The sequence below is a fragment of the Rutilus rutilus genome (assembly GCF_951802725.1).
Source record: "Rutilus rutilus genome assembly, chromosome: 7".
In the NCBI taxonomy this organism is placed as follows: domain Eukaryota; kingdom Metazoa; phylum Chordata; class Actinopteri; order Cypriniformes; family Leuciscidae; genus Rutilus; species Rutilus rutilus.
Window position 1 is genome coordinate 45128961 of NC_140221.1, and position 24453 is coordinate 45153413.

At 40.7% G+C, this 24453-nt stretch overlaps 2 protein-coding genes across 3 annotated transcripts in view; both read left to right on the forward strand.

Annotated features, from left to right (window-relative positions):
* LOC311293500 (ras-specific guanine nucleotide-releasing factor RalGPS1) overlaps positions 1-7562 on the forward strand; it is a 145612-nt gene extending 138050 nt beyond the window's left edge. The window contains exons 16-20 of one of the 2 annotated variants that reach the window (XM_084413843.1): positions 1735-1837; positions 3901-3993; positions 4178-4283; positions 4425-4516; positions 5180-7562. In XM_084413843.1, the coding sequence (XP_084269969.1) occupies positions 1735-1837; positions 3901-3993; positions 4178-4283; positions 4425-4516; positions 5180-5209 (424 nt within the window). In that variant the 3' untranslated portion in view covers positions 5210-7562. The remainder of the gene's footprint in view (positions 1-1734; positions 1838-3900; positions 3994-4177; positions 4284-4424; positions 4517-5179) is intronic. The other variant, XM_084413844.1, reaches the window with a different exon arrangement.
* Positions 7563-14314: 6752 nt separating this feature from the next.
* LOC311293227 (uncharacterized protein) lies at positions 14315-20771 on the forward strand. Its single transcript, XM_084413342.1, has 2 exons — positions 14315-20329; positions 20612-20771. The coding sequence occupies exon 1, from the start codon at positions 14991-14993 to the stop codon at positions 19983-19985; it is 4995 nt and encodes a 1664-aa protein (XP_084269468.1). The 5' UTR covers positions 14315-14990; the 3' UTR covers positions 19986-20329; positions 20612-20771.
* Positions 20772-24453: the final 3682 nt, after the last annotated feature.

Here is a 24453-nt window from a genome sequence, read left to right on the forward strand (position 1 = left end):
ATATTTAACAAATATATATATATAAAAATTTTTTAATAGAAATCAAATAAAAAAGAAGATTAAACTAATTAAATAAATTTGGTAAAATAAATAAACAATAACAATTATGTTTAAATAAATAATAAAAGCATGATTAAACTAACTAAATAAATAAACTTAGTAAAATAAATAAATAAACAATAACACTAAGATTAATTAATAAAGTAAATAAAAATATTAAATAAGAATAAATTATTTGATTACTATGAATAATAAATAATAATAATAATAATAATAATAATAAACGGAGCAATTACAATAGGGACCTCACACCATGGGTGCTCTGGCCCTAATAAATAATATTATAAATAATAATTTTAAATAAAAAAATAAATAATAGTTCATTGAAATAAATAATACATCTAACAGAGCAGTACTATAATATAGTCCAAAAAAATATATAAAAAATTACATATTATAAAAATTATATATATAATTATATATAAAAAAATATATATAATATAATGTATCAGAAACAAAATATTTCCTATATAATATTTTACACATATTTATAATAGCAATTTTTGGGTCTTTATAAATGAAAGTATATATCTGATGTTTAAATGTTAGGATGGGGTCCCTCACACAAGGATGATCATATCTGGGCATCTAAAAGATTGAAAGCCTCAGATTTAGCAGAAACGTTTATCCAATGCAACGACACGTTTAAGTGCTTTGATTGTGGTTTCTTTGAGTGAAGATTCTAGAAGCAATGCAAGTGTGATACAAACACACAGGAGACACACACTGCAACAGTGACTGTCCAATGATAGTATAGTGTAAAATGAAGCAGTTCATTGTAAAATATATCCAGACAGTAGTGGCAAAAAGTGATGTCCAGAGGAGATATTTGTTTTTAGGTCCCAACAAGTTCAATTAAACAATCAAAATATGAGGAAAATATTTCATAATTTTTACATATTCCAAATATGAGTGAAGAACAAAACACTAAACTTTGTTAATTATTTGGCAAACTACAGCTACAGATTTTATTTTACTGTTATGCAAAAAATGCATAGATAAACAAAAAACTCACAGGAAAAAGCATGCATTGACTACAACATAATTGTTATTAATATTCTGTTGGTTCTCACTTTTTGCATGCATTCATAATTTCTTTGTATGACAGCTTGACCAAAAATGAAATGATCACAATGATAAATGATCACAAATAAAACAATCGACTATGCAATATCCATTTTACATTGACATTTTGAATAATATTTGCATAAAGTGTGAAGATGTCCAATTTCCTAAGCCAGACATCACCTTTGGCCGCTACTGTGTATGCAAATATATCAGTAGTTTGAGAGAGTAAAGAAATGGGTAGTGCAGGTCTTCACTGGAAGTTCAGATATGAAAGGCTGTTGAGCTTCAGTGTTTACATGCGTAAGATTCCTCGAGTTAAAAGGCTTCCTATAGGCAGCTCACTGGGTTTTGACACAGAGCCGGTATCTTTTGAGCAGGTGTTTGCCTGGTGAAGGGAATCTTTCTGTCCTCTTTACACTCTCACGTGCTCATCTTTACTCCATCGCATCCTCAGATCAGATGTGAACTGCAACTTCTGTTCTCTTAGGGCTCATTACATGGTTAGAGAAGCAACTATCACCATATGTCCACTGAACACACACACACACACACAGGGGTTGGTTGTTGTATTCGAGGTGTTCAGCTGATGTGTTTTCCCACTGTCAGTCCGTCAGTAGCAGAGTCCAGTGTGAGTCCCGGAGAGCCAGGCGTCACGATGGAGGGGCCGGTGAAGAGGAAAACCCTGATGAAGGAGGGCAAGAAGCCTACGGTAAAAACACATCACACTGGGATGATGCTTCAAAACACTAATAATAATATGTTTCATTTATATAGCACCTTTCCCAAGCTCAAGGATGCTTCACAATAACAGCAAAGAACAAACAGTCAGTTCATACATAATAAATGGACAGTAGACATTTGCCCGGACCAATGAGTGATTGCAGTCGCACGTCACACTCCAGTCGAACACACACAGAAACAATAACAACACGATTCACAGACAGCTAGAAGGTGGGAGTTGAAGCAAAGGTCAGATTCAAAAGACTAATGGTACGTAGGATAACATTATGTTATGGAAAATGTCTCTACTATGTAACTTTTTGTGTTCAGTAATGAGCGAAGACCTCATAAAACCTCATATAATTATTTATATTTTACGGATTTCCTGACTGCATACTTTCATCATTTGTCCATGCATGTTTACATCATAAACATAAATAAAGGAAAGAAAGGCTTGAAGCCACCAAAATGAACCTCGAAACAAAAATAGTGTTTGCAAGCAGAAAGGAAAAGCAACAGTACACATAATAAAACATCAATTACATATTTTACATATAATACATATTTTGCATAGCAGCACATTTGCTGTGCATTGACTAGTTTCACAAAACACTTGTTGGTAACAATGGCAATCTCTAAACCAGCTTTGGTGTATTTGCCTTTAAATAGCCTTGCCAAGTTATAGTTTCCACTGTTATACCTGATCTGATATTAGCAATACTGTCAGCGTTGCCAACCAACTTACTTTAAAACAATTGATTTCAACAAGTCAGAACTACAACAGCTATAAGCTACTTCCCTGCTCAGTTTTCAGATATGTGTATCTGTTATTAGGAGAGTTTTGGTGTCATTAGTAACGTTTGTACTGATAAAGTGATCATCTGTAATCATGAGCACAACTATAGCATAATTACCAAAACAATATTCCTCCGCAAGTAACCTGTGCTTCGACCGTTAGAGGACCGAGAGTCACCTTGTGCAGTTTAAATATCTTTCATCATTTGCCAATATTTGGAGTATAATGATATTTCTGCATTTGCTCTGAAATGGTGCACACATGAGTACTAACTGCAGATCTCATACTTCTAGAGCATGGAAATACAAACGGAGAGCTCTCCAGATGTTGATTTGCTGATTTCATTTGACAATACTTTACAAAGATGAAGGATGCAACGGGGCAAGTTTGTAGCTTCGACTTTATTTGTTTAAAGGTTGCATGAAGTTACAGGGCCTTACAGGGCCCAACGTTAAGAAAACATTCACAATTCCCAGCAGGTGTTCCTGTGGCTTTGAGCTGAATGGTTGACTCAACCGCTCCATCTAGTGACCAACATCTACAAAAACAGGCCATAATCTAACTCTGCTGTGTGCCTTCTTTGAAACAATGTATCTAGAAAGAATATCCAAAAGATTTCCCTTGATATTAAAATAATCACACCATGTTTTCCAATGAACTAATTTAACATAAAGTTTTAATATTGCCAAAAAGTCATAGCCAGTATTGCCCAGCTCTGTGCAGTTATAGAGTTATTTACTGTTCAGTATGTATGTATGCATGCACACTACCGTTCAAAAGTTTAACGTCTGTAATATCACTATGACACAGTAATATTGTGAAATATTATAACAATTTCAAATAGTTTTTTTTCTATTGTAATATATAGTAAAATGTAATTTATTCCTGTGATCAAAGCTGAATGTTCAGCATCATTACTCCAGTCTTCAGTGTCACATGATCATTCAGAAATCATTCTAATATGATGATTTGCTGCTCAAGAAACATTTCTGATTATTGTCATGTTGAAAACTTAATGCTTAATGTTATTGTGGAAACCGTGATACATTTTTTTCTGGATTCTTTGATGAACATAAAGTTCAAAAGAACAGCATTCATTTAAAATGTAATGTTTTGTAACATTATAAAAGTCTTTAGAGTCATATTTGAATAAATTAATGCATTCTTGCTGAATATAAGTGTCAAATGTATTTATTTTGTAGAAATTGTAGTGTATGTGGATTGTCCAATAATGTTTTATTTTATGCTTGTTCTAGCTTGCCTCATGGAGCCGGTACTGGATCTCACTGTGTGGTTCGACTCTGATATTCTACAGATCTAAAGCCCTGCGAGCCGCTGAACGGAAACATGTGAGTGTTTCTGCCATGATACAGGCTAAAAGAATGTCAGAGCAATTCCTCATTTAAAAATAATAAAATAAAAATCGTTAAAACATTGATGGTGATTCTTTTAAGAAGAAAAAAATCTAATAATTTGAAATGGAAGAACTGCTAAATAAAAATAACATGTATGAAATGTTCCTCCTGAAACCAGTACAAGTCTCGGGCGTGTAAGAAAGTGTCGGTTCTGGGCTGGATGGTTGTTCTGCCGGATGATCCGGATCAACCCAACATCTTCCAGCTCAACGATCCTGATAAAGGTACGTCTCTTCCACAGTAGTTTTATATGTCACTTCACAATGTATATGTATATGTATATATATATATATATATATATATATATATATATATTGTACATTTTGTAATATACATAACTTGAGCATAATCTCTGTGTTTCTTAGGGAATGTTTACAAGTTTCAGACTGGAGATCGGTTCTCTGCGATCCTCTGGCACAAGCGGCTGGAGGAGGCCTGTCGGAGAAGAAGACCTCAGGTATCCACAAATGTGTTTTGACACAAATATTTACATGCTAGCAATAAAATTATTTTGCGATGGGACTGGATGGTATGACCAAAATGATCATGGTATGGTAATTTTATATCACAATAATGTTATATATTGCAATATAGTTATTTTTGATGGAAATTCAAAAAAAAAAAAAAAAAAATGTGATGGACAAATTAAAATTTTTTTGATAACAAAAGAAAGTCTGGTATTAATCCAAAAACAGTGTCACGTAATGTTACACTTAAGTTCAATTCAAAAGTAAAATTGTAATATAAATAATTATTTAATAATACTATAATATAACTCATGTTGACTATAAATTGTAATAGTGTGTGTGTGTGTGTGTGTGTGTATATATATATATATATATATATATAACAGTACTTATTTGAGTTCAATGTAACTACATCACCTTAAAATAAAGTGTACACAAAATATTTTTTATTTATATAAAATACATAAAAAATATAAAATCTAATATCGAAAAAAATGAAGACTCTAAATTCTGATTTAATAGTAATACAGCAGGTTGTGACATTGCTCTGCTACTGTGATCATCTAAACTCCAGCATCATACTGTCCAGTCCTAATCTATTATCTCAGCATTATAACTGCATAATACCATAATTGCTCTTTCCACTCTTTTAGATACCAGCGAATCTCATGTCATTTGAGTAAACGGACTTGTGTAGCTCTCGCCTGAAGACGTTTATAATGTGCCAAAGGCCCACAGAGATTGAGAAGAACATGTTTAGTTCAGCAAAAGGGCAAAGAAGAGCAAAAAACCTTCCATATTGAAGAGTCACTGAGCCGAAGGACTCGATCTGTTCCACCGGCCCTCCATGAGCCCGACGTCCACAACTGAGATCAAGATGTTTGTTACAGACCTGGACGTGGAGGTTTGCGCTCTAGTTCTGGTAAAGGATGTGGGAGGAAAGGAGGTATATTTACCCTGTTTCAGCTCTTCATGTCTTCAATATGGAGACTTTTGGACCTCCAGTCAGTGAGCATGTTACTTGAACACATGCATTGTGGGAATTCAATTCAACACAGAAGCTTGAGATGGGCATCGATGTGCGGATATAAGTGAGTTTTAGAGGGAAAGACAAAACCGTGCCACCCGTCTTGAAGTGTCCCCGTTGGAAATCATCTGTAGCCGAAGACTAAAAAGCCAAACTGACAGGCATTTGCTCCTACAAAGAGCCGTAACAAACAAAACACAGATGGATCCGCACAATTCCTCAAAGCGGAAGACTCAAACCAGCGAATGACTCTCATCGGTTCATGGTTTAGTTACACACACACAATGGTTGCCAAGATCTCTAACCATATCTCTTTTTAGCAGTGATTTTTATTTGTGGTCAACGTTATGATGTGAAAATGACAGATCTAGCTGAAGGATATTTGTGAGTGTGACTTGTTTACATCAGGGATTCTGTATCCAGCTTCAGTTTTAGCCATTTTATACTCGGAAAAGCTAGTTTTGGGCTTTAAGTATTAACAAATTCTCGTGACTTTTCTGTCAAATGAAGGTTTTGCCTGATTTTAAGTAGGTTTAGCTCACAACTTAAACCAGCTGAAATATGTCCAACAAAAGCAAGCGGTTTGTGTTCGTCACATATTTTCTTTGAAAGTGTTTCTTGTAACGGGACAGAGCGGTTTTATATCACTATCACTCAAAAAAATCATGTAAATTATCATTTGAAAAAATCCTAAGCGCTCACATTCACTCACATTCACTTACTGACTCTCACAAACCCCTTCAAAAACATGTCCATGTCAAATCATAGCCTCAAAATAATAGAAAGAAATAGGTTGTGCTTAAACATTTGTTGCATTGTGACATTATCTTGATGGCAATTAAGCACATTTAACCCCCAAATTGTAATACAAAAAAAACCTGATATATTATTTAAATTGTAAGTATTTATACATCATGGTCATATTTATTGTACTGCCTTTAATTTATGCTTATTGATTTCTTGTTTAAATTATTGAATGTTTTTTATATATATTGTAATGCAATTAAAATGCTTAATTGTCAAGAAAATGTCACAAGGATTTAAAAAAAAGTAAGAATACGCTCAATTTTCTTAATGCAAACCATAATTCCTTATTAGATATGTTTTGAGTTTTGCTGTGAAATGTGACCTGGACATGTTTAGCTGAGATTTATCCTCCATAAACATCAATGCTGGAATACATGCAGTGACCTGCAGATATGACAGCTGTAATTAACTGAACAGAGTTTTGATTTTGAAGAGATGTCTATTCTTTTATGTCTGATTATATCAGTTTAGTTAAGAATGTGAAGCATCTGACGGCAGGCAACAATGTTTTAGCGTTTAGTGTTGATTTGAGATGCTCATTCAGATCGAGTGAAAGATCAACACTGGGTAATAATGTAGTCGTCTGTAAGTTCATTTCTCAAATTTGTACATTCATATCAGCTTCAGAAATCTGACATAAAGCAGAATCAGAGGAATAATTCTCTTCAGAAGGAAAATTCTGTCATTATTTACACCTCATGGTGATTGATCCAGTATGCTGATTTATTATTAAAGGGCATATTTGAGTTTTTCCATATATTGACCATTTGGAGGTTTGGAACGGCATGAGGGAGAGTGAATAATGACAAAATTTTCATTTTGGTACGAACTATCCCTTTACAGTGAATTGTCAGACACTCCTCTGAGTCTAATAATATCGCAGCACACAGCAAACTGACTAGTTATTTGTTGCGAGTATTATATATCTGGCATCAGTTTTGCCTTTCTGTGTATGAATTAAACTGTTTTCGTTGAAGAGACACGTTTTTATTTCTGTATTGTCCGAGCGATCGCTTTCATAAAACACACAGACACACACATGTACAGATGCGTTGCATGTACGTTATGACTGTGAATTCACTCTTGTTGTGTTGCCATGTAAATATGTTGCTAAATTATTTCTAGTTTGCCATCGTGGAACATGTGGTTTATCAGCTAAAAGGCTGATTCTTCTGTACAAACATTAAATGCAGTGAACACAGGTTTGCCTTGGTCTACACTTTATTTTCATTTGAGTTCTGTAGGAAGTTAACATTGACCATTTGTGGTGTAAGAAGATGAGAATTGAAAGGATCTGTGGTTATTGGATATACAGTGCATCCGGAAAGTATTCACAGCGCTTCACTTTTTCCACATTTTGTTATATTACAGCCTTATTCCAAAATGGATTAAATTCTTTATTTTCCTCAACATTCTACAAACAATACCCCATAATGACAAAGTGAAAGAAGTTTGTTTGAAATCTTTGCAAATTTATTAAAAATAAAAAATGGGAAAGAAATCACATGTACATAAGTATTCACAATCTTTGCTCAATACTTTGTTAAAGAACCTTTGGCACCAATTGCAGCCTCAATTCTTTTTGAGTATGATGCTACAAGCTTGGCACACCTATTTTTGGGCAGTTTCTCCCATTCTTCTTTGCAGACCCTCTCAAGCTCTATCAGGTTGGATAAGAAGTGTCAGTGCACAGCCATTTTCAGATCTCTTCAGAGATGTTCAATCAGGTTCGAGTCTGGGCTCTGGCTGGGCCACTCAAGACACTCACAGAGTTGTCCTGTAGCCACTCCTTTGTTATATTGGCTGTGTGTTTAGGGTTGTTGTCCTGCTGGAAGATGAACCATTATCCCACTCTGAGGTCCAGAGCGCACTGGAGCAGGTTTTCATCAAGGATGTCTCTGTACATTTCTGCATTCATCTTTCCCTCGATCCTGACTAGTCTTTGTTTCTCATGGTCTGAGAGTCCTTCAGGTGCATTTTGGCAAACTCCAGGCGGGCTGTCATGTGCCTTTTACTGAGGAGTGGCTTCTGCCTGGCCACTCTACCATACAGGCCTGATTGGTGGAATGCTGCAGAGATGGTTGTTCTTCTGGAAGGGTCTCCTCTCTCCACAGAGAAACACTGGAGCTCTGTCAGAGTGACCATCAGGTTCTTGGTCACCTCCCTGACTAAGGCCCTTCTCCCCCGATTGTTCAGTTTGGCCAGACGGCCAGCTCTAGGAAAAGTCCTGATGGTTCCAAACTTCCATTTACGGATGATGATGGAGATACCCACTGTGCTCATTAGGACCTTCAATGCTGCAGATGTTTTTCTGTACCCTTCCTTAGATCTGTGCCTTGTAGTGATGTTACGTATGACACTGAAGCTTCGATGCGCGTATCACACAAGCAACACAATTTCTAGTGAAGCCCCGTTTCGGGGTGTGTATTGGTTTACTACAGTCACGTGATTGATGACAAATGAAGCCTCACTTTCTGTCCAATCACGTGCGCGTTTCGCTTTGGGTGTCAGAAGGCTCGAACTCCAGATCGTATTTAACGAGTCATTGTTGCCTCAGTCTGGTTAATGGGTTTGTGAGGAGAGTGCTGTACTTTGAAAGTTAATCAATATATTACATTTAAATAAGCACTTAGGCTATTATTTTTTGTTGTTTTTGTGTCTTTTTGTTTTTGTAAAATCTGTGCACTTTTTGGTGATTTTAGATCATTTGGTGTTGGTATTTGGGTTTAGGGTGGGATTAGGGGGGAAGGGATAGGGTGTTGGTGTTTGGTGAAGGGTTTGTATTTAGAGCAATGGCAACAGCCAAAAATAATAAAAAACTTTATCACCTTTCTGTCATTCCTACAGTTACATATCAGTAACAAGTGTCATAAGCACATTTAATAACAGATGATCCTATCAGACAATGTCCTTATTCATTGTGTGTGTGTGTAGAGAGAGAGAGAGAGAGAGAGAGAGAGATATTAATTTATGTGATCTCTTCCATGGTAACCCTGTTCACATTGCTAGCGAACTGAGGCACATTTATTTTCCATGACAGCAAGCACATCTCTGCGAGTTCTGCTACAGTGACCGTTGTAGACTAGATTTGAGTGTCCAGCAATGCTACAAAGTTGAGAAAAGTTTTCTCTTTTACAAATGCAGAGAAACTTTATACAGTGACTTGATGCATTTTAACTTTCAGAGAGGACGGACAAATTACTGGACACATCACACCCGTTTAGGACACACTGCCACAGTTGGCTTGTTGATAATAGAAACATTCAAATTGTGGCTTGGAGTTTCAGTAGCCTAATGAACAAGCTCAAAATCCATAAAAAATGAAACACTGACTTACATTGACCAGAGTGTGTTCTCCTCCAGGCAGACACTTACGCCTAAAGGTTAAAGGAATGTAACAATCTAAATGGTGATCAACCAAACTGACTATGTCTGGCTTCATCTGAAAAAAAAAATCTATATTATTATTATTATTATTATTATTTCAAAAAGATTGAGTTAATTAGTCTCTATGGTGTTACGTCTATCCTTCGGATATCAGGAAACGCATGCAAAAAGTATTGTGACTTTGAGTGAAAAATAAAACCGTTCTTTTAAAAATTACCACAAATAATTTTCCCAACACATTTCAGTGTTGTGTAATATTTAGTTCCTGTAAAAAAAAATTCCAGTGGGTGGAGATTTCTGATGGTGGAATACGGGACAGACAGAGCCTGATAAAAAAAGAATTTTCCCAATAAAAAAATCGGGACGCTGAAATAGAGCTGAAATACAGGACTGTCCCAGGAAAACGGGACGTCACCATATTGTGGGCGCATCCTTGAGACAACGCGCAAACCAAATGGAGCTGAAAGAGCCCGATCTCACGGGAAAACGTACAAATTCTACGAGGTGGCTTGTGGGTTTAGACAAATCGTACAAATTCGTACGAGTGAGGTCGTACGAATTAGTACGAATTAGCCAACTTTTTATCATTCGTACGAATTCGTACGAATTGGTCGTGAGATAGCGTTGGCTGAAAACATATTAGTGTACGCTCTTCAAATCGCAACTTAATGAATTCATTAAGTTGACTTCCAGAGGAATGTTTTATGTAATCTACAAAAACAAAAAACAAAAACAAAAACCCATAACTGACGCATTTTTCAAAATACGTTCCACAGAAGAATGTCACACAGCTTTGAAATAACATGAGTGGGACAGAACAGAAGAATTGTTATTTTTGAATGCACTATCCCTTTAAAATTGACACACAAAACCACAATGTTTTTCTGTATTTAGGTAGTAAAATACAGAGCAATGTTTAACAGTTTAGAACAGTTTAATTCGTACGATTTGTCTAAACCCCAGTGATGGTATTAGGTTTAGGGGCGGATCAGGTGTAGGTCATTCGCACGAATTCAATTTGGCGACTCGTAAAATATGTACGATTTAGCAAGCTCTTCTCAAAACTGTTATTATTAGGCTACCGTAGGCAAGGCAAGTTTATTTATATAGCACATTTCATACACAATGGCAATTAAAAATGCTTTACATAGAAGAAATTAAAATAATAAAAAGAAATTAGAATAATTAAAACAGTTTAGAAAAATTAAATAAAATACAGTACAGTACAAACAGTCGGACGAACAGCGGCACAGTGCTCATTCAGTAAATGCATAGCTAAACAGATGTGTTTTGAGTCTGGATTTGAAAGTGACTACAGTAGGAGCACATCTGATCACTTCTGGAAGCTGGTTCCAGCATAATAGCTAAAAGCGGACTCGCCATGCTTAGAGTGAACCCTTGGTATTTCTAGCTGATATGATCCTAGTGATCTGAGTGATCTGTTGGGTTTATATTCAGTGAGCATATCTGCAATATATTGAGGTCCTAGGCAGTTGAATGATTTATATACCAGTAATAATACTTTAAAATCAATCCTAAATCTAACTGGGAGCCAGTGTAAAGACCTGAGGACTGGTGTGATATGTTCATATGTTCTGGTTCTGCTCAGAATCCTGGCGGCAGCGTTCTGTATGAGCTGCAACTGTCTTATGGTCTTTTTGGGAAGGCCAGTGAGGAGTCCATTACAGTAATCCACCCTGCTGGTGATGAAAGCATGAACAAGTTTCTCTAAGTCTTGTCAGGAAACAAAGCATCTAATTCTTGCAATATTTTTCAGATGATAGTATGCTGATTTAGTTATTGCTTTGACATGACTACTGAAACTAAGGTCTGACTCTAGTGTCACACCAAGATTCCTGACTTGATTTTTAGTTGTTTGACCCCTAGAGTGAAGGTATGCGTTCACCTTGAGAACTTTCCAAACGCAATGACTTCAGTTTTGTCTTTGTTTAACTGAAGAAAGTTTTGACACATCCAACTGTTGACTTCATCAATGCATTGGCACAGGGAGTCAATGGGGCTGTAATCGTTAGGCGATAGGGCTAAGTAGAGCTGTGTGTCGTCTGCATAGCTGTGGTAAGCAATTTGGTTCTTTCTCATTATTTGAATAATATTCTGTGCAGTTAGAGTTGGAATCGGTGGAAAAGCAGATCCGCGACCTACAAGAGAGGCAAGCCGTGCTGCGAGATCGGCGATCAGCGCTTGAAACATCACTCGCCGATGCTCACAAGTCAGTGGTTAGTAACCTTTTGACTCCGACCTCGTCTACTCCGTGTGTTTCTCTGCCCAAGACGCGATCATCCCTGGTTTCATTCACTCCAGCACCGACACAACACCATGGACCCTGGGTGTTTCCACAGCGGACGACGCGAGCCAGGACCAGAGCAAGGACCTCTCCGCCCCTCCCGGCCTTCGATATCTCCACCCGGAACCGCTTCTACCCTCTACGCGAGACGGAACGCGACGCTGTGATCATCGGCAGTTCCATCGTCCGGCATGTCCACGCTGCCTCAGGTAAAGGTAAGGTGCGCACTCACTGCTTTCCTGGTGCTCGTGTTCTCGATGTCGCTGCGCAGGTTCCCAAGGTCCTAAACGGTGACGAGCGCGTCGGAGCTGTCGTGCTGCACGCGGGAACGAACGACATCAGGCTGCGGCAGACGGAGGTTCTGAAGAAGGACTACAGGAGCCTGATCGAGATGGTACGCAGCACATTGCCTGAAACAACGATCATCGTGTCTGGACCGCTTCCCACGTACCGACTAGGACATGAAAGGTTCAGTAGACTATTTGCTCTAAATGAATGGTTAATGTCATGGTGTAATGAACAGAGACTGCTCTTTGTAAATAATTGGAATCTGTTCTGGGAGCGACCTAGGCTCTTCCGTGTTGATGGCCTTCACCCCAGCAGAATCGGAGCGGCTCTTCTGTCGGACAACATCTCCAAGACGCTACACACCATATGACTAGTAAGTCAAAGTCCAAATCACAGTCTTTGCTGTCCCAACTTAATTAATATAAGTACCAATGTAGAACATTATATAGAAACTGTTTATTCCTCGTTTAGTGAGGTCAAACATTGAATCTACTGTAGGATCTAGGAAAAATCGAATTGTGATTAAACCAGAAAATCTCAATATTAGTGAACAAAAACAATTTCTAAAGCTAGGTCTTCTAAACATTAGATCGCTCACACCTAAGGCAGTTATTGTAAATGAAAAGGTCACAGATAATAGTTTCGATGTACTTTGCCTTACTGAAACCTGGCTTAAACCAAATGATTATTTCGGTCTTTGTTGTGTCAATTCATGGTTACGTCAATTCACTCCTCCGGTCAATTCATGGTTACAAGTTGTACTGAGCACTCCCAAACTGCAGGGGGCAACCATGCAACCAGAGTTGGTGGAAGTGCCAACCAACTTCTAGGAAGTGCTCTTGGGACCATATTTACCTGCACACCCACAGAGAGTGCATGGCATTTGAAATGTTTGGTAAGAGCTCTGTTGGCTCTCTCACCTGTTCCTGAAGAAAGATACTGTGACCACAGCTCCTGATCATCCAAAGACGCAACTGGTAGGATTGAATGTGTTTGAATGTGTTGAGTTCATACTTCTACAGTATATGACTTTTTGTATAAGTTTAATTATGGGATCATGTGTATTGTTTAATTATTATATTATATTATTATATAAGTTTAATTATGGGATTGGTATTTTAATTATTAACTATCCTAAGTTAATCTAAATTACTTTGTTTGGTTTGAGGATTCAGTACCATTTTTGTATTATTACTTTGAGAAAGTGTTATTGAGATTTATTTTGTAACTAATTCATGTTTTGTTTGTGTGTCTTAAAGGTTATCAACCTATTCTGTTTCATCCAAAATCTATCAAACCATCTTTAAGAAAATAAAAAATCATAAAGTGAACAGATTTGAGTTGTCCTTTGCGTTCATCAGAGATAAAGCAGTTTTCAAGTTTGGGCAGAGCTGTGGTCAATCAGAAAACACACAAAACTTGACAGTTGATAACCAGCGTGGCAGTGAGAACAAGGATCAAAGGCCTGAAGTCAAGCTGTCGACGCAAAGGAAGAATTGACTGGAAACTCTTCACCATGGCAAAGGAAACTCTTGGGAAAACAGTCAAGCAACTGAAGCAAGAGCGGACCTTAGCTAAATCTGCTTTCACCAAGCAAGCAAACTACCTGAGCAAAGCTGCAGATGGTATGATTAAGCATGAACTACAAGAGGAGTTCAGCAAGCTCAGTTCCCTGGCAAGGTATGTTAGCGACGCAAATGATGACTACAGGGCTGGCCTACTGGCTGAAGCAGAAACTGAGGAGGATGAAGAAGTCAAGCTCGACAAGCACCAGCAGGCTGAGCTTGAAAGGACAATGGAAGAGTGCGACATGAGACTGGGGGACATCCGTGAGGCAGTCCAATCCAACCTCTGGCCAAGATATGGTAAAGAGGAGGTAGACTTTGCAATCCAAGAAGCGGAAAAAGCCTGTGACAGAGCCCAAGCAAGCCCTATCACTGCTATCAATAGAGACGGCTATGAATTGCAGCTGGAGAGAGCGAGGAGGCTAATCCATGATGCAACTGTAAGCCTGAAAGACTGGGAAAAATGGATCCCACATGATCAGACAGCACACCTGAAAGGCAGATTAAAAGACCTGAAAACATTCGGCAGCAACCTCGAGGCCAGAAGAGCAGAATTCCTCACTGCACAAAAAATTGCAGAAGAGGAAAGAAGAGGTCCAGAGCCTCAACCAACAGCAGTTCCACAACCAGTGGTAAGAATAAAGCCAACCAGTCTACCTAAATTCACTGGGTTTAGGAGGAATTTCCATAGATGGAGGAGAGACTGGGAAAGTCTGCAAAAGCAGGGAGAGCCGACTGGTTCAGTGGAAGTGAAGAAGTTCCAGCTCCTTGACAGTGTGGACGAGAGAATATGTAGAGACCTGCGCCTGTCAACATACAACAGTGCTGAAGACATATTTAGAGTACTTCAAAACAGGTATGGAAACAAGTCAACAATTGCCTTGGAAATAATTGAGGACCTAGAGAGGATCCCTCCTTTAAAGTCACACCAGCCAAGGAAGGTAATTGACCTAATTCAAGCTGTAGAAAAGGCCCTGAATGACCTCACGGAGCTCGAAAGCACTGGAGCCATAAAGAATCCCCTTGTGATCAGATCCATAGAGAGCAAGCTGCCAGATAATATAAAGAGGGACTGGCTGACATTCATGGTCAATCCAAGAAATGGAGTCACACCTGACAATCACTTCGACATCCTTCTAACATTCTTAAAGACACAAGAGGACATTCTAGAGAAACTAGACCAACTGGGTGTAAGTGAAAAACCTGAAAAGAAAGCTACGTACCTGGAGAAGAGGTATGCCTCCACAAAGTCCACGAGAAAAGGAGGATGTGTTGTCTGTGGAGATGAAAAGCACCGTGAGAAGATCTTCTTTTGTAAGCAATTCAAAGAACTGAAGCCTGGTGAGAAGCTGAATGCTGTCGAAAGGCTGGGAGCATGCAGGAGATGCCTCAGATGTCATGCAGAGGATGATGAATGTACGGACACTTACCTGTGCAGGAATAGAGACTGCAGAAGAGGAAGCTCTTCAGATCACCATTTCTTTCTCTGCCTGAAAGGAGGATTCAAGGGGAAAGAATCTGTGAAAGTGGGAAAACCCAGCACCAGGAGGCAAACATTCACAGAGGAGCAAGATAAATTAATATCTGAGCTTACCCCGGACATGGCAGAGAAATTCAGGAGAGCCTTCACCAACATGGCTGCAAAATCACACTGCACTGGAAGAAGCCTTCCTGGAGTGATGGACTCAAGCACACGTGAGTTACCAGTTATTCTTATGCTTCTCGAAGTAACCACCAACGCAGGACAGAAAATTGGAACTCTCATTGACTTAGCATCAGATACCAACTACATCACTCATTTAGCTGCCAGGAGACTGAAGCTTCAAAGTGAAAAGATCACGCTTGTTGTCCATGGAGTTGGAGGCATGGCCATGAAGGTAAAGACCAAAAGATACTTACTCAAGGTAAGAGTCAAAACACCTAGAGGCACGGAGAGAGCTCATGAGCTGATCTGTTATGGGTTGGATGAAATTGCAAAAGTTCACAGAGTAATCAAAGCACAGCAACTCAAGAAGTTCTTCCCCGACACCAACCTGGAAGATCTTCACAGACCAGAACATGTTGAGCTTCTCATAAGCCACCGTGAAGGAAGACTCGCGCCACAGAGAGTAAAGGTAGTAGGAGATCTTGTCCTGTGGGAAAGCCCTTTAGGAAAGACCGTTGGCGGAGCACATCCAGACCTCTGTGAAGTAGTGGACATGGCCCTGCACAATTCTGAGACTCACTTTGCACGATCGATGAGAATCACAGCAGTGAAGTATCAAGAAATTGCTGAGATGCAAGAATCTAGAGCTGAAACCAAAACCACTGTTATTGGCAGAGAGTTCTTGGACTGGTGGAAGTGGGACAGCATTGGTGCGGCCTGCGAACCCATGTGTGGAGGATGCCGGTGTGGTAACTGTCAACCAGGAGGCAAAGACATGACTCTGAGTGAAGAAAGAGAGCTTGAGATGATCAGGCAAGGCCTCAGATATGTGAAGTCAGATGCGCATAGTCAGGAGCCTCACTGGGACACAAAATACCCCTGGATTGAAGATCCAAGTTCCCTGCCCAACAACAGAAGAGCAGTGGAAGCCACGTTTCTGAGGACGGAGAAACAGCTCAAGAAAGAACCAGAGTGGCGTGCAGCATACACAACTCAAGTCCATGAGATGGTGGAAAGGAAGGCAGCAAAGAAACTCACTAGAGAGACCATTGCTGACTGGAAAGGACCAGTATGGTACGTCAGTCACTTGGTGGCGCCAAACCCACACTCTGTAACAACACCTGTCCGACTGGTATGGAACAGCAGCCAGAAGTTTAGAGGAATCAGCATGAATGACCTTCTCCTGAAAGGGCCTGATGTACTTAATCCCATCCGAGCAGTGCTACTAAGGTTCAGGAGAGGAGTCCATGCTGCCCTCGGCGACATCAAGAAGATGTACAATTCTGTGTGGCTTGAAGACCTGGAGATGCACCTCCATAGATTTCTCTGGAGGAACAGTGAAGATGAAGAAATTGAGGAATATGCTATCACCAGGGTCAACATTGGCGATCGACCAGCAGGGTGCATCGCACAACTGGCCATGAGAGAGACAGCAAAGCTGCCCATGTTCACTCATCTGGAGGAGGAACGGAGAGTCCTTGAAGAGGATTCCTATGTAGACGACATCCTGACATCCCATAATGACCTGGAAAAGCTAGACGAAACCACCAAAAAAGTCGAAGAAATTCTGAAGGCAGGTGGATTCTTTCTCAAGCCGTGGGTCCGATCAGGCCAAAGTGGGAGGCAGACGTCTACATCAGAACATCCAGCATCATCAGATGAAGTCTTCATTCTCCCCAACCAAATGAGAGAAGGAGACAACAAAGCCTTGGGAGTTGGTTACCTGGTCGAACCAGACAAACTGTACCTCATGACCTCGATAAACTTCTCAAAGAGAAAAAAGAAGATGAGAATCAGCCAAAATCTCGTCGGAGAAGAGGTGAGAGGAAAAACTCCAAATCCACTGACTAGAAGACAACTGCTTAGCCAAGTAGCTAGTTTGTATGACCCAATAGGGCTTGCAACACCTGCCAAACAGAAAGGAGCCATTCTAGTCAGAAAAGCATTTCAAGAAGCTGGAGGCAAAACTCTAACACGAGACACATGGGACACACCTCTGTCTGAAAGACTTAGAGAAGAAGCCATCCACCTGTTTGAGGAATACATACGCCTCAACCAAATTACCTTCAATAGAAGCCTCACACCAGTCAAAAGGATTGGAGAACCCTGGGGAATAACATTCTCAGATGGGAGCGACCAGAGCTATGGAGCTGTTGCATACTTCAGGTGGGAGACCGAGCAAGGTATCCTGGTCCGGCTTGTTGAGTCCAAAGCCAAGCTCACACCACTTGACCAAAAGGGAGAACCAGTGAAGGCTGAGGTCTGTGGTGCTGTGTTTGCTGCAAGACTCAGGAAATACATTGAAAAGCACAGTCGGATGCAAGTCGAACGGTGGTTTCATCTGCTGGACAGTCAAACTGTGCTGGGTGCAATCCAAAGGGACAGTTATGGGTACCAGACCTTTTTTGCAAACAGAGTGGGAGAGATCCAGAAGTCCACATCAGTTGAAGACTGGAGATGGATTCCAGGTGAGCAGAACATTGCTGACCTCACAACAAGAGGAGCAACCCCGGAAGACCTCAAAGAGAACTCTGTGTGGCAAAATGGCCCAGAGTTTCTGAAACGACCTGTGGAGGAGTGGCCGACAAAGTCAGCCAAAGATGTCGCTGCAGATGCCAAAGAAGGTATAAACAAGCTCCAAAGGAAATGTTTTACAGCAGCACTGACCCGAGCACAGGTGGGAAAAAACCAACATGCTCCACCTGCAACTGCAATGCCAATGTCTCCAACCTCTGACCAAAACAAGGACCTGCAAAGCAGCCCTAGAGGAAAAGGGCACCAAATCCAAGTCCGGAGGCCACCTTCTGGTTCTTCAGTGAGGAAAATCCTTAACATCAATAAGTTCAGCAGTTTAACCAGGTTGATAAGAGTCATTGCCTGGGTGTGGAGAGCTGCCACAAAGTGGAAAGAAATGCTGACCAAGACCTCAACCACAAGCAAGCCAAAGAGGAAGGAGATTCCTTCAGCTCTTGAGATCAAGTCCAGAGTCAAGGAAGCTACACTTACCATCATGGAGTGTGAAGATGCACTCAGGGATCTCTTCATTGCGGCTCAAAAGGAGGTAACCTTGCCAGACACCACACTCAGCAGGCTTGCTGTGGTCAGAGAGGAAAGCACTGGACTTTTGCTCTGTGGAGGAAGATTCCAAATCTTTAATAAAGACAAAACTGCAGTACCAATCTTGCCCTGCACATCATGGGTATCCACTCTTCTAGCTCAAGAAGCCCACACGGCAAATCATGAAGAAATCGCAGGCACACTCCTCCGGATGAGAAGGAAAGCATGGGTGGTAAGAGGCCGGAAACTAGCTCAGAAGATCGTTGATAACTGTGTGACATGCAGGAGACTTAAGGCCCGAAGATGCCAACAGATCATGAGTGACCTTCCATTGGAGCGAATAACACCAGCTAATCCATTTGAGTACACGACAGTGGACTTATTTGGACCTTACGAAGTGAAGGATGAGGTGAGAAAGAAGGTGAAACTCAAAGTGTGGGGAATTGTCTTCTGTTGCATGGCGTCTAGAGCTATGCACACAGACCTTGTCAGTGACCAGTCAGCTGAAGGCTTCCTGTTAGCCTACCAAAGATTTACGGCACTGAGAGGACATCCAAAGAAATTGTGGTCGGATCCTGGAAAGAACTTTGTCGGAGCCAGACCTGCCCTCGAAGAGCTCTACATGTTTCTGGACCGACTGGAGAAATCAAAGCTTGAAGATGAAGTCTCCAAGCATGGCACAGAATGGAGCTGGAAGATCCATCCAGCAGACTCACCTCACAGAAACGGAGCTGCTGAAGCTGCTGTCCGGACTGTGAAGCGGGCTTTGCACAATCTGGGGGGTAACGGAGTCTTCACATGGGGTGAGTTTCAAACTTTCCTTTATATGGCTTCCAACCTCGCAAATGAACGACCTATTGATGCCAGGACTCAGAGCCGGGAGGACTGTGTAGAATACATTAGCCCAAATTCACTTCTGCTTGGAAGAACTGGACCCAGAGGAGATCCAGGGACCTTTGACTTTGAAGGATACTCTTACAAGAGATTAAGAACCATCCAAACAGAAGTTGACCGGTTCTGGAGGAAATGGAGCCAATTAGCCGGACCAAACCTGTTTGTCCGGACCAAGTGGCACACAGCTCACAGGAATGTGGCAATTGGAGATGTCATCTGGCTGGCTGACCAGAACGCCTTGAGAGGTCAATTCAGGCTTGCCAGAGTCATTGACGTTAACACTGACAGGAAGGGAATTGTAAGGGATGTATATCTCCGATCCTTCCCCAGCTACCCAGTCGCAACTGTGAAGCCCACCAAAAAGATGAAAAAACATTCAACCAAGATACCTGCAACAGTTCTTCACAGGGATGTCAGACGGATAGTTGTCCTGCTTCCAGTTGAAGAGCAGCAGCAACAACAGGATCAAAAATGGAGTAACTAAATCTAACACATCACAGTACTGGTGTGACCTCCTTGGGTTGAAGAACCAGGAGGTCAAGTGGGAGGTGTTGTGTCAATTCATGGTTACGTCAATTCACTCCTCCGGTCAATTCATGGTTACAAGTTGTACTGAGCACTCCCAAACTGCAGGGGGCAACCATGCAACCAGAGTTGGTGGAAGTGCCAACCAACTTCTAGGAAGTGCTCTTGGGACCATATTTACCTGCACACCCACAGAGAGTGCATGGCATTTGAAATGTTTGGTAAGAGCTCTGTTGGCTCTCTCACCTGTTCCTGAAGAAAGATACTGTGACCACAGCTCCTGATCATCCAAAGACGCAACTGGTAGGATTGAATGTGTTTGAATGTGTTGAGTTCATACTTCTACAGTATATGACTTTTTGTATAAGTTTAATTATGGGATCATGTGTATTGTTTAATTATTATATTATATTATTATATAAGTTTAATTATGGGATTGGTATTTTAATTATTAACTATCCTAAGTTAATCTAAATTACTTTGTTTGGTTTGAGGATTCAGTACCATTTTTGTATTATTACTTTGAGAAAGTGTTATTGAGATTTATTTTGTAACTAATTCATGTTTTGTTTGTGTGTCTTAAAGGTTATCAACCTATTCTGTTTCATCCAAAATCTATCAAACCATCTTTAAGAAAATAAAAAATCATAAAGTGAACAGATTTGAGTTGTCCTTTGCGTTCATCAGAGATAAAGCAGTTTTCAAGTTTGGGCAGAGCTGTGGTCAATCAGAAAACACACAAAACTTGACAGTCTTAATGAGTCTACTCCACCAGGATACTGTTATAAGCATGAGCCCCGTCTGACTGGTCGTGGCGGCGGTGTTGCAACAATCTATAGAGATATTCTTAATGTTACTCAGAAAATAGGTCACAGGTTTAATTCGTTTGAAGTCCTTGTGCTAAATATTACGCTCTTAGATGTAAGAAAGAAATCCCTATTATCTCTGTATATAGACCTCCAGGGCCCTATGCTGATTTCCTAAAAGAGTTTGCAGACTTTCTCTCAAATCTATTGGTCAATGTCGATAAAGCATTAATTGTTGGAGATTTTAACATACACGAAGATAACACAAATGATGCGTTAGGGGCTGCGTTTACAGATTTATTAAACTCCTTTGGGGTCAAGCAAAACGTCACTGGTCCCACTCATCGTCTTAATCATACACAAGATTTAACATGGAACCAATCCAACCGATATAGATATTATACCGCAAAGTGATGATGTCACTGACCATTACATGGTAACTTGCATACTACGTACTGCTGAAATGTGTCATGTTGCGCCACGTTATCGACCAGGCAGAACAATCCTTCCAACCACTATAGATTCTCAAATAGCTTACCTGATCTATCTCAGCTGCTCAGTGAACCCAAACAAACAGATGAACTAGAGGAAATGACTAGCACTATGAGCACCATTTTCTCTAGTACATTAGAAATTGTTGCACCAATTAGATTAAAAAAGGTTAGAGAGAAAACTAAAGCACCATGGTACAACAGTGCTACGCCTGTTATCAAGAGAGAAACTAGTAATTTAGAGCGTAAATGGAAACAGACTAATTTAGAGGTCTTTAGAATCGCATGGAAAGACAGTATGTCACGTTATAAAAAGGCCCTAAAAGCGGCCAGGGCTGAGCATCTCCGCAAACTAATAGAAAATAACCAAAATAATCCAAGGTTTTTATTTAACACCGTGGCTAGACTAACAAATAAACAGACATCACCTGAGCAAAATATTCCGTTACAGTGTAGTAGTAATGATTTTGTGAATTTCTTCACGGAGAAAATAGAAAGCATCAGAAATACAATTGTAAATGTACAATCTTTAATGGTGTCTTATGATTCAGCCTCAATTATCGCCCCTCAAGAACAACTACAGCTCTTTACAACTATAGGACAGGAAGAGCTAAATAAACTTATCATTGCATCTAAACCAACAACATGTTTATTAGATCCAATACCCACTAAACTACTGAAAGAAGTGTTACCTGTAGTGGAAGAGCCTCTTCTCAATATTATTAACTCGTCTTTAACTTTAGGTCATGTTCCAAGAACATTTAAACTGGCAGTTATAAAACCTCTCATTAAGAAACCGCAATTAGATCATAATAACCTAGCAAATTACAGACCCATTTCAAATCTTCCATTTATGTCTAAAATACTAGAAAAAGTTGTGTCCGCTCAATTGTGCTCTTTCTTGCAAGAAAATGATATCTATGAAAAATTCCAGTCAGGATTCAGGCCGCAGCATAGCACAAAAACTGCGCTCGTTAAAATTACAAATGATTTACTTCTAGCTTCTGACCAAGGCTGTATATCAATACTAGTTTTACTCGATCTTAGCGCTGCGTTCGACACTATAGATTACAAAATACTCTTAGATCGATCCTTCTTCAGAACCTCCGTCTGCCGCAGCCTGATGTCGTTCGTTCCCGCGTGCAGCACGACAGCTCCGAAGCGCTCGTCACCGTTTAGGACCTTGGGAACCTGCGCAGCTACATCGATAACACGAGCACCAGGAAAGCAGTGAGTGCGCACCTTACCTTTACCTGAGGCAGCGTGGACATGCCGGACGATGGAACTGCCGATGATCACAGCATCGCGTTCCGTCTCGCGTAGAGGGGAGAAGCGGTGCCGGGTGGAGATATCGAAGGCCGGTAGGGGCGGAGAGGTCCTTGCTCTGGTCCTGGCTCACGTCGTCCGCTGTGGAATCACCCAGGGTCCATGGTGTTGTGTCGGTGCCGGAGTGAATGAAACCAGGAATGATCGCGTCCTGGGTGCTCGGGTCCTGTGCAGAGAAACACACGGAGTAGACGAGGTCGGAGTCAAAAAATTACTAACCACTGACTTGTGAGCATTGGCGCGTGATGTTTCATGCGCGGATCGCCGATCTCGCAGCTCGGCCTGCCTCTCTAGTAGGTCGCGGATCTGCTTCTCGACGGACTCAAGCTCTAACTGCACCGAATACAGCTCGAACGTGTCCTCACCTGCACTCAAAGGTAACGTTAGACACACATCCAATATATTCGCCATTATAGCAGATGTATAGGTGCTTTGGGTGTACTACTGTACACCCAAAGCGCTTTACAATCATGTCAGGGGATCTCTCCTCAACCACCACCAGTGTGCAGCATCCACTTGGATGATGCGACGGCAGCCACAGTACAACGGCGCCAGTGCGCTCACCACACACTGGATATAGGTGATATAATCTTTCACATTTATATAATAAATGTGAAAGAAGAAAATCAAGGATTAGGAATCAATTCGACGGAGCTCCAAACACAAACAAGCGCTTAGTCGTGACGCATGCGCAGTCCTACAGTCCAATATATCAAAGAAAATACAGAAATGATCAGACAGTGCTACATCCTTAATAACAATCGATGAAATGTTTAGACCCTTACTGATAAGTAAATCTAGAGTGTGTCCACGATTGTGTGTGGGTCCATGTACATGCTGAGTCAGATCAAAAGTTTTTAAAACAGTTTTGATTTCTTTTGCCATATTGTTTTCTGCACTATCTATGTGAATATTAAAATCTCCAGCAATGGCAAAACAGTCAAACTTAACAGTCATAAAAGTAAAGTTAGGAGGGGCTGTTTCATTGAGGACTGTTGCCACTGCAGCTGTCTTCTAGCCAGGTTTCATTTAGAAACATAAAATCCTGTCCCCACAGCAATATTAGTTTGACGTGTAATAGGCACCAGATTAGTTGGGTTTGCTGTACGGCTATTGAAGGCCTTAGACTTTCTATCTTGTAATAGAACAGCAACAGAGAAAGATACAGGCACACTGGGTTCCCGCTTGTTCTGTAAACATTTGAGAAAGTTACTGTTATCAGAGTGGGGACCCGACACATATCACTAAGAGCTGGTATCAGTTGTTTTTGGTTCACCTCGAGCAGATGGAGGAGGGTGTGGGCCCTGGCGTTGTGGCAGAGGCCGAAGAGCTCTCACAGGAGGGGGAGGGCGAGCTGGGCCCGCAGGCTTTGGTAGTTGCGGTGCCTGCCATTTTTTGGTTGATATCTGGGGCTTGCAGCAAAAGAGTGGGATAGTTTGGTTCCAGCATACACCAGTTCTTCCATTTTCTGTGAGAAGCACAGTAGTGGAGTTGCTGGAGAGAGGGATAAAGTGTCTGGTGAGAGGGGCTGTTGCTCTGGTGTTATCAGGGGCTGTAATATGCTGTCCTGGCTTACCTGGCTGTTTTACAGGAAGTCGTCCTTGGGTGCTGAATCTTGGAGCAGTTCTAATATATCTGTCTGTGGTGAGCTCTGTGGGCAGGGCTCAGCTGAGATTGTGTCCGTGAGCAGAGGTTGTTGTGGCTGAGTGGTGTTGTCATTGTCCTTGTGTGATATGTCAACCGCATGTCCATTCTGCTGCTGAAGTGAAGTCATGTGGTCATTCATACTGTGTCCAGGTGTGTG

Coding starts and splice junctions, on each gene's coding strand:
- LOC311293227 (XM_084413342.1), top strand. CDS start 14,991: ATGGTCAATCCAAGAAATGGAGTCACACCTGACAATCACTTCGACATC.